At 52.4% G+C, this 10,255-nt stretch overlaps 1 protein-coding gene across 1 annotated transcript in view; it reads left to right on the forward strand.

Moving 5' to 3' along the window:
* Nucleotides 1–10,255, forward strand: part of fhod3a (formin homology 2 domain containing 3a) — a gene marked incomplete at both ends in the record, with an annotated part of 64,591 nt that overhangs the window by 47,150 nt on the left and 7,186 nt on the right. The window contains 5 exon segments of the mRNA XM_084455520.1: nucleotides 1,821–2,035; nucleotides 3,636–4,043; nucleotides 5,271–5,629; nucleotides 5,631–6,047; nucleotides 6,326–6,463. Of these exon segments, the coding sequence (XP_084311646.1) occupies nucleotides 1,821–2,035; nucleotides 3,636–4,043; nucleotides 5,271–5,629; nucleotides 5,631–6,047; nucleotides 6,326–6,463 (1,537 nt within the window).

Consider the following 10,255-nt stretch of genomic DNA (forward strand, 5'->3'; position numbering starts at 1 on the left):
ATTGCACACCAGATAATTTAATTTATCCTAGGTTTATGCTACATCACACACACACACACACACACACACACACACACACACACACACACAGCCATGTTAGTATCCAGTTTCTCCAAGTAGTCTAAGTTGAATGGTGCTGAAACATTTATTACATTTACATTACATTACAGTCATTTAGTTATCCAAAGCGACTTACAATAATTGCATTTAACTTAGGAAAATGGATGGATAGGAAAAGCCACTGTACTACCGTACTACAGGTACATGCCAGAACTCACAAGTGCATCACCTTTCTAAAACAAGTGACTAAGAGCATAATCTAGTGCTGAAGGCAAAGTGCATGAATAGCAAACTAAAATACAATAGGTGCGTAAGAGGGAGGATGGTGGTACAGTAGTAGGGTACTTCTTGAAGAGGTGAGTTTTGAGCCTGCGGCGAAAGATGGGCAGCGACTCTGTTGTCCTGACGTCAGTGAGCAGTTCGTTCCACCACTGCGGGGCCAGGACAGAGAAGAGCGGTGACCGTGTCGATCGAAATTAATTACCTAGCCTCGGAGTGACAGGGCAATCAGCCACCCCGAGGTAGCAGAGCATGGTGGTCGGGAGGGGGTGTAGGGTTTGACCATGGCCTGGAGGTAGAAGGGAGCTGTTCTATTGTACTATTGCCCTGGAGGCTAGTACCTAAACTTAAGAGTTTTAAACTGGATTCGAGGCGCTACAGGGAGCCACATACTGTAGAAGCACCTTACCTCCATGAGAGGGGAGGAGGAAGGGCTGGAGACAGAGAGAGAGGGAGAGGGAGGGAAGATAAATTAACTCTCTAGTTAGCTTTGCTCACTCCTGGTCTGGCCGGCAACAGACGACAGAGGTTTATCAGTAAAAGAGAAGAAAGAGTCAGAAAGAATAGGATGAGGAGGAGGAAGAGGACGACGAAGAACACATCTTGAACAGGTTTAATTTAATTCAGCTCTGATGTTTTGGTTCAGCCGAGCCACTGTCTGTCTCCTCGGTTTTCCTCTCTCCTCCTCCTCCTCCTCCTCCTCCTCCTCCTCCTCCTCCGCCTCCTCTTTCGAACTCCCTCCTGTTGCATATTTGTGCCGGTGATAACTTAAGATTGGACTGAGGAGAAGTGAGGAGAGGAGAGGAGAGGAGAGGAGAGGAGACGAGGAGAGGAGAGGAGAGGAGAGGAGAGGAGAGGAGAGGAGAGGAGAGGAGAGGAGAGGAGAGGAGAGGAGAGGAGAGGAGAGGAGAGGAGAGGAGAGGAGAGGAGAGGAGAGGAGAGGGAGCCGGCGCATGTCTTTGCTACAGGAAGCGAGTGATGAGTGTATAGAATGTGTTTTGGGAGAGGTAATGGGCCATGCTGGATGGGGAGGAAGGAGATGGGTTTATCTAGCGTGCAGAGGTGAGGAGGTAGAGAGAGAGAGGGAGGGAGGGAGGGATAGAGAGAGGAGACGTGCTGTGGAGATACGACAGCATATGGAGTGCATTTTGTTCCGAGGTCTGTTGTCATTTGGAGAGACCATAGCTTTCCCTCAAAGCAAGCATCACTCAGAAGGGAGGAATCGTCAGTGAAGACCACTTTATCCTAACTTGTGTTTCATATTTTGTTTGATTTTTTCTTCTTCTACGTTTTACTCAGTACAAACATATTACTCTCTTTGCCTTTCCTTCTTCTTCTTCTTGGGCAAATCTGCCTCCTCCTCTTCCTCCTTTTCTTCCTCCTCTCTCTTTCTCTCCTCCCCCCCTCTCTCCCTCTCTCTCCCTCCCTCCCTCTCTCCCCCTCTCTCTCCCTCCCTCCCTCTCTCCCTCTCTCTCCCTCAGGTATAAAAACGTGGAGCGGCTGGCTGCGGAGGAGTTTGAGAGGGATCACACGCGAGTGTCGCGGGCCCGCCCTGACCTCAGCCTGACCTTTGAACCCTCGGAGGCCTGGCCCCCCTCGTCCAGGAGCAGCACGCCGTCGTCCTTGACCTCCCAGGAGGAGCAGGAACAAGACCTCGAACCCGAGTCGGAGACCCCCGTCACCCCCTCAGAGTCAGGTAAACATTCTGTTGCTTGTGTTGCGTTCTTCAGATCGTTATAGTTTGATCTGGAGACCTGCAGTGTCACAGAAATATGCTGATCCTAAGTTGTTGCGATGACCCAGCTAGCAATCATTTGTTCTAAGAATGTTCTAAGAATGTGAAAACATTAGCAGAATGTGTTGGGAATGTTCCCCAATGTTGGGGGAACATTCCCTGCTAGCTGGGGACACGGGTAACTAAAATGGAAGCATCTGTGTTAAAGATAACCTGTTGAATATTGAAATGAATGTGGGTTGGGAAGGTTCATGGGAACTGATGATCATACTGTATGTTTTAAAAACTTGGCTCTTGGCTGTCAGGACGCCATCTGAGTGAACGCTCCCATCTTTCAGAGCAGGTTACAGCTACAGTGAGGCGCTGTGGGACTTGGAATCAGAACCAGAAGGTTTCTGGTTCAATTCCCACACATGCGCTCCGCAGCAATCATTCTTAACCTTCAAATTGTTTCAGCTTGTTGCCTGCCATTAAAACTCAAATGCAGGTGTGAGACAGAGAGAGTGAGAGAGGGTGAACGAGAAAAAGAAAGAGGGGTCAAAGAGAGAAAAGACGAGGGTGAAGGGGTCAAACGGCTTTTGAAAAAGCTTTTGGAAAGTATGATACCAAAACATATTGGGTAAGAGCACAGTCTTGTTTTCAAGCCGAATGAATGCACAGCCATGAACACAGGTACTCCAGCTGAAACGAGGCCTTCAGAAACACACTGTTATTCTAGCCTTGGCAACATCACTGCCAGGACTGTACTGCGTGTGTGTGCATGTGTGTGTGTGTTTGTGTGACGTAAACAGGAACTTAATTCCCTATTTCCTGTTCATTTCCTGGTCCCTGACAACCCACCTTTGTGTACAGTACCTGCCATATTGTATGTGCTTGTGTGCTTAGTGTAGGTGCGTGTGTTTTTGTTAGAGAGCGTGTCTTTGAGTGTGTGTTGATGCCAAGGTCATAGCACACAAGCACAAAATGCAAGCTAAACAGGGCCCTCTTTAAAATCAAAGCTTGACACGTAACTGTGTCAAGCATTTAGTTACAATGAACTGATATACTGTATATTTCTATGTCAGTGGTTGTTTATACTGTATATACTGTATAGATGTGTGTGTGTGTGTATATATAGACGTGTGTGTGTGTGTGTGTGTGTGTGTGTGTGTGTGTGTGTGTGTGTGTGTGTGTGTGTGTGTGTGTGAGAGAAAGAGAGTTTCCTGATTAATCACACATGAGCCAGAAGCTGAAGACACGACCACAGCGCACCAGCCTGGGTCTGGGAGAGTGATAGTGTTTTCAGCTTCTCACTGAGGGCTGCTGCTCTTGCTCTTTGACTTCAGCACTAGATTATGCTCTGTGTCACTTGTATTAGAAAGGAGATGCACTGGAGTTCTGGCAAGTAGTGGTACAGTACACTGACTGCCTACAGTACGTTAAATGCAGTTATTGTAAAGTTGCTTTGGATAAGAGCGTCTGCTAAATGACTGTAATGTAATGTGATGTGATGTGATGTACTGTAATGTACTGTACTATAATGTAATGTGATGTCTGGCATCTCTTCTCTGTCCTGGAACAGGAGAGGTGGAGGCTGAGGACTCCAGCCTGAGCCCAGAACCGGAGGAGACGGAGACCGAGCCGGCTGAGCCCGAGGAGAAAGAAGAGGAGGGAGGAGGAGAGGAGGAGGAGGAGGTGGAGGTAGAGGAACAGGAGGAGAAAGCAAAGGAAGAGACCAGGGTGGGGAAGGAGGAGGAGGAACGCAGGGAGGAGGAGGAGGAGGAGGAGAAGAAGGAGGAGGAGGAGAAGGAGGAGGAGGAGGAAACACAGCCAGAGAAAGAGAGGGAGGAGACGGAGGAGGACAGCGGGATCCTGAGTGATAAAGAGCGTCAGAATGAAGAGGTGAACGAGAAGGACAACTGCTCTGCCTCCAGCATCTCCTCCGCCAGCAGCACTCTGGAGAGAGAGGAGAGAGGCAGCCATGAGAACGGTGAGACAGCAGAACACTAGGCCCGTATACTGTGTACTACCATGTTACACTAACACTAGGCCAGCATACTACCATGTTACACTAACACTAGGCCCGTATACTGTGTACTACCATGTTACACTAGCACTAGGCAAGCATACTACCATGTTACACTAACACTAGGCCCGTATACTGTGTACTACCATGTTACACTAACACTAGGCCCGTATACTGTGTACTACCATGTTACACTAACACTAGGCCAGCATACTACCGTGTTACACTAACACTAGGCCAGTATACTGTGTACTACCATGTTACACTAACACTAGGCCAGCATACTACCATGTTACACTAACACTAGGCCAGTATACTGTGTACTACCATGTTACACTAACACTAGGCAAGCATACTACCATGTTACACTAACACTAGGCCCGTATACTGTGTACTACCATGTTACACTAACACTAGGCAAGCATACTACCATGTTACACTAACACTAGGCCCGTATACTGTGTACTACCATGTTACACTAACACTAGGCCCGTATACTGTGTACTACCATGTTACACTAACACTAGGCCAGCATACTACCGTGTTACACTAACACTAGGCCAGTATACTGTGTACTACCATGTTACACTAACACTAGGCCAGTATACTACCATGTTACACTAACACTAGGCCAGTATACTGTATACTACCATGTTACCATGGTAAACTAACTCAGGTTAAACTAACTCAGTTGTTTCTTTTGCCCTTCTCCCTAACTCTCGCTCTCCATCTCTTTTTATCTTCCTCTGTCCATCCCCCTCTCTCACCTGTCCTCACTGTACCCACTCTCTGTCTCTTTCTGTCTCTCTTTCTCTCTCTCTCTCTCTCACTCTCTCTGTCTCTTTCTGTGTGTGTCTCTCTCTCACCTTCCCTCTCTCTCTCTCTCTCTCACTCTCTCTGTCTCTTTCTGTCTCTCTTTCTCTCTCTCTCACCTTCCCCCTCTCTCTCTCTCACTCTCTCTGTCTCTTTCTGTCTCTCTTTCTCTCTCTCTCACCTTCCCCCTCTCTCTCTCTCACTCTCTCTGTCTCTTTCTGTCTCTTTCTCTCTCTCTCACCTTCCCTCTCTCTCTCTCTCACTCTCTCTGTCTCTTTCTGTGTGTCTCTCTCTCTTGTCCCCCTCTCTCTCTCTCACTCCCTCTCTGTCTCTTTGTCTCTCTCCCTCTCTCTCTCCCTCCCTCCTTCTCTCCCCCAGGCCAGTGGACTCAGAGTGTTAAGGAGGTGGACGTGAACGAGCAGTGCAGCCAGATCCTCAACAGCAAGCTGTTCATGCTGGACATGCTGTACTCCCAGAGCAAGACGCCCTGCGAGGGGGAGGAGGGGGGGGGAGGAGGGGGGGCGGGGGGGAGGAGGGGGGGGAGGGGGGAGGGGGCGGAGGCCGAGGAGGCCGTCCAGAAGGCAGACGGACAAGCGGGCGAGGAGAGCGTCCCCGAACGCGACCCCGCCGCCGACGGCAGAACGGACAGAGGCGGCCGCCAGGGCGGCGTGCGCGCCTTCGCCGAGCGTTTCGGCGACGTGCTGAAGGGGCTCGGCGCGCCCCACCCCCCCCCCCCACGCGGAGGCCCCCGCCGGTGAGCCTCCCGCATTGCCACCCCCGCCGCCGCCTCCGCCGAAGAAGGAGTCGGACGCCATCTGGGACCAGCTGCTGGCCAGCCCCCGGGAGCTGCGCATCGGGGACATCGACTTCACCGACCTGCGGGAGGAGGACGACGTGGATGTCCTGGATGCCGGCCCCCTGGGCGTCTCCGACGGCCCGCGGTGGCCCCCGCCGCCCCCGCCCCCCTCCTCCTGCTACGCCCCCCACCTGCCCCCTCCCCCGCCGCTGTTTGGCTGCCCCCCGCCCCCGCCCGTGCCGGGGGGGCCGATGATGACGAGACCCCCGCCTCCCCCCTCCTTGTCGGCCCCCCCGGCCCCCGCGGAGCCCCTTCTCTTCCAGAAGAAGAAGAAGACCGTGAGGCTGTTCTGGAGCGAGGTAGGATATACAAGTCAAGATGATAAAAACCGCTCCGTGGGTCCGTCCCGTTCCTCTGAGCTCCTCTCATCGGGAGATCTCTCGGTGTCGTGAACCTCTATTTGGAGGGAGACCTGGAAAATATGAGCTATCCTTTTTTTTATTATTGTTTTTTAATAATAACTTTAGACAGCTCTGGCTAGGCATTTCTCAGTGTTATGTAATCCTGCGTGGCGCCAAGTCCCCGATCAAATCATTGAGTCGTTGATGAGGTCTGAGGCTGTTCTGGTCGTGTCCAGGTGCGTCCTACAGACTGGCGAGACGGGGACCACCGGCGCGGAGACTCCCTCTGGTCCAATCTGGAGCCGGTCAAGCTGGACACGTCCAAACTAGAAACCCTCTTTGAGACCAAGTCCAAGGAGATCCCTGTCACCAAGGTAACCGACCATGTTGTGGTCAGGCGATACTATAACAAAACAACATTAATTAATAATTAATAGTGAATGACACCGTTCTGCAGGTATTGGACTATTACGGTTGTGTTTACATTAACTGTAGAACCTTCTCACCTCATTGCCTCAAAGCACTTAACATGTAAAACCTCCCTCATTCATTCACCACCGATGTGATGGCCTGCAGTAATTGTGATGATATATACAGTAATAAGCATACATGTCAGGTAAATTCCCAGGTTATGAAGCAATATGAAGGTATCCGTCCAATTGAACCGTTACCAAAGGGGTTAGGTCAGTGAGTCGGTCATGTGCATGCTGGTGAGATCACAGACGGAGGTGTGGAGGGTGAGATCACAGACGGAGGTGTGGAGGGTGAGATCACAGACGGAGGTGTGGAGGGTGAGATCACAGACGGAGGTGTGGAGGGTGAGATCACAGACGGAGGTGTGGAGGGTGAGATCACAGACGGAGGTGTGGAGGGTGAGATCACAGACGGAGGTGTGGAGGGTGAGATCACAGACGGAGGTGTGGAGGGGGAGATCACAGACGGAGGTGTGGAGGGTGAGATCACAGACGGAGGTGTGGAGGGTGAGATCACAGACGGAGGTGTGGAGGGTGAGATCACAGACGGAGGTGTGGAGGGTGAGATAACAGACGGAGGTGTGAAGGGTGAGATCACAGACGGAGGGGTGGAGGGTGAGATCACAGACGGAGGTGTGGAGGGTGAGATCACAGACGGAGGTGTGGAGGGTGAGATCACAGACGGAGGTGTGGAGGGTGAGATCACAGACGGAGGTGTGGAGGGTGAGATAACAGACGGAGGTGTGAAGGGTGAGATCACAGACGGAGGGGTGGAGGGTGAGATCACAGACGGAGGTGTGGAGGGTGAGATCACAGACGGAGGTGTGGAGGGTGAGATCACAGACGGAGGTGTGGAGGGTGAGATCACAGACGGAGGTGTGGAGGGTGAGATCACAGACGGAGGTGTGGAGGGTGAGATCACAGACGGAGGTGTGGAGGGTGAGATCACAGACGGAGGTGTGGAGGGTGAGATCACAGACGGAGGTGTGGAGGGTGAGATCACAGACGGAGGTGTGGAGGGTGAGATCACAGACGGAGGTGTGGAGGCAGCTCTCCCTAGTTTAAGACCCGTTCCGCCCTAATGGATCCCGTCTGGCCGGGAGGAACAGGGAGCTCAGGCCTCCGCAGCACTTTGAACTCCGGCCCGCGTTCAAAACCACAACTGTTGTTAAAGCTGTTCCTGTTAAAGACCGGCCAAATGCTGGTTGATCCTCACACGCCTGGTTTGGGGATGATTTGGTGGTGGTTTGGTGGTGGTTTGGGGGTGGTTTGGTGGTGGTTTGGGGGTGGTTTGGTGGTGGTTTGGTGGTGGTTTGGTGGTGGTTCGGTGGTGGTTTGGGGGTGGTTTGGGGGTGGTTTGGGGGTGGTTTGGGGGTGGTTTGGTGGTGGTCCACGGACTCCGCACACTTGTTTTTGACGGAAATCGGTCATCCCCGAGATGTCCGTTGTTGATGTTGTCCAAGTTTGAGACCACCGGGGTATCACACACACACGCACGGCACACACACACACACCAAAAACACACACCCCCCAAAAAAAATTCACAAGCACACACACACTTCTGACTTTGACCTCACCTACTGGAGACTCAACTTCATGCGGAAACATCCGGCATTGGCTAGTGGTCTGGAGGAGAGGAACAGACAACTAAGTAGCAGTAGGACTGGTGTACTAGCTGTGTGGTGTAGGACAGGGTTAGGGTGTACTAGCCGTGTGGTGTAGGACAGGGTTAGGGTGTACTAGCCGTGTGGTGTAGGACAGGGTTAGGGTGTACTAGCAATGTGGTGTAGGACAGGGGTAGGGTGTACTAGCCGTGTGGTGTAGGACAGGGTTAGGGTGTACTAGTCGTGTGGTGTAGGACAGGGTTAGGGTGTACTAGCTGTGTGGTGTAGGACAGGGTTAGGGTGTACTAGCCGTGTGGTGCAGGACAGGGTTAGGGTGTACTAGCCATGTGGTGTAGGACAGGGGTAGGGTGTACTAGCCGTGTGGTGTAGGACAGGGTTAGGTGTACTAGCTGTGTGGTGTAGGACAGGGTTAGGGTGTACTAGCCGTGTGGTGTAGGACAGGGTTAGGGTGTACTAGCCGTGTGGTGTAGGACAGGGGGTAGGGTGTCACTAGCTGTGTGGTGTAGGACAGGATTAGGGTGTACTAGCCGTGTGGTGTAGGACAGGGTTAGGGTGTACTAGCCATGTGGTGTAGGACAGGGTTAGGGTGTACTAGCCGTGTGGTGTGTAGGACAGGGTTAGGGTGTACTAGCCGTGTGGTGTACAGTAGGACAGGGTTAGGGTGTACTAGCTGTGTGGTGTAGGACAGGGTTAGGGTGTACTAGCCGTGTGGTGCAGGACAGGGTTAGGGTGTACTAGCCGTGTGGTGTAGGACAGGGTTAGGGTGTACTAGCTGTGTGGTGTAGGACAGGGTTAGGGTGTACTAGCCATGTGGTGTAGGACAGGGTTAGGGTGTACTAGCTGTGTGGTGTAGGACAGGGTTAGGGTGTACTAGCTGTGTGTTGTAGGACAGGGTTAGGGTGTACTAGCCGTGTGGTGTAGGACAGGGTTAGGGTGTACTAGCCGTGTGGTGCAGGACAGGGTTAGGGTGTACTAGCTGTGTGGTGTAGGACAGGGTTAGGGTGTACTAGCCGTGTGGTGTAGGACAGGGTTAGGGTGTACTAGCTGTGTGGTGTAGGACAGGGTTAGGGTGTACTAGCTGTGTGGTGTAGGACAGGGTTAGGGTGTACTAGCTGTGTGGTGTAGGACAGGGTTAGGGTGTACTAGCCGTGTGGTGTAGGACAGGGTTAGGGTGTACTAGCCGTGTGGTGTAGGACAGGGTTAGGGTGTACTAGCCGTGTGGTGTAGGACAGGGTTAGGGTGTACTAGCCGTGTGGTGTAGGACAGGGTTAGGGTGTACTAGCTGTGTGGTGTAGGACAGGGTTAGGGTGTACTAGCTGTGTGTGTAGGACAGGGTTAGGGTGTACTAGCCGTGTGGTGTAGGACAGGGTTAGGGTGTACTAGCTGTGTGGTGTAGGACAGGGTTAGGGTGTACTAGCCGTGTGGTGTAGGACAGGGTTAGGGTGTACTAGCCGTGTGGTGTAGGACAGGGTTAGGGTGTACTAGCCTGTGTGGTGTAGGGACAGGGTTAGGGTGTACTAGCCGTGTGGTGTAGGACAGGGTTAGGGTGTACTAGCTGTGTGGTGTAGGACAGGGTTAGGGTGTACTAGCCGTGTGGTGTAGGACAGGGTTAGGGTGTACTAGCCGTGTGGTGTAGGACAGGGTTAGGGTGTACTAGCTGTGTGGTGTAGGACAGGGTTAGGGTGTACTAGCCGTGTGGTGTAGGACAGGGTTAGGGTGTACTAGCCGTGTGGTGTAGGACAGGGTTAGGGTGTACTAGCTGTGTGGTGGTAGGGACAGGGTTAGGGTGTACTAGCCGTGTGGTGTAGGACAGGGTTAGGGTGTACTAGCCGTGTGGTGTAGGACAGGGTTAGGGTGTACTAGCCGTGTGGTGTAGGACAGGGTTAGGGATGTACTAGCCGTGTGGTGTAGGACAGGGTTAGGGGTGTACTAGCCGTGTGGTGTAAGACAGGGTTAGGGCTGTACTAGGCTGTGTGGTGTAGGACAGGGTTAGGGTGTACTAAGCCGTGTGGTGTAGGACAGGGTTAGGGTGTACTAGCTGTGTGGTGTAGGACAGGGTTAGGGTGTA

Source organism: Borostomias antarcticus (genome assembly GCF_949987555.1).
Source record: "Borostomias antarcticus genome assembly, chromosome: 21".
NCBI lineage: Eukaryota > Metazoa > Chordata > Actinopteri > Stomiiformes > Stomiidae > Borostomias > Borostomias antarcticus.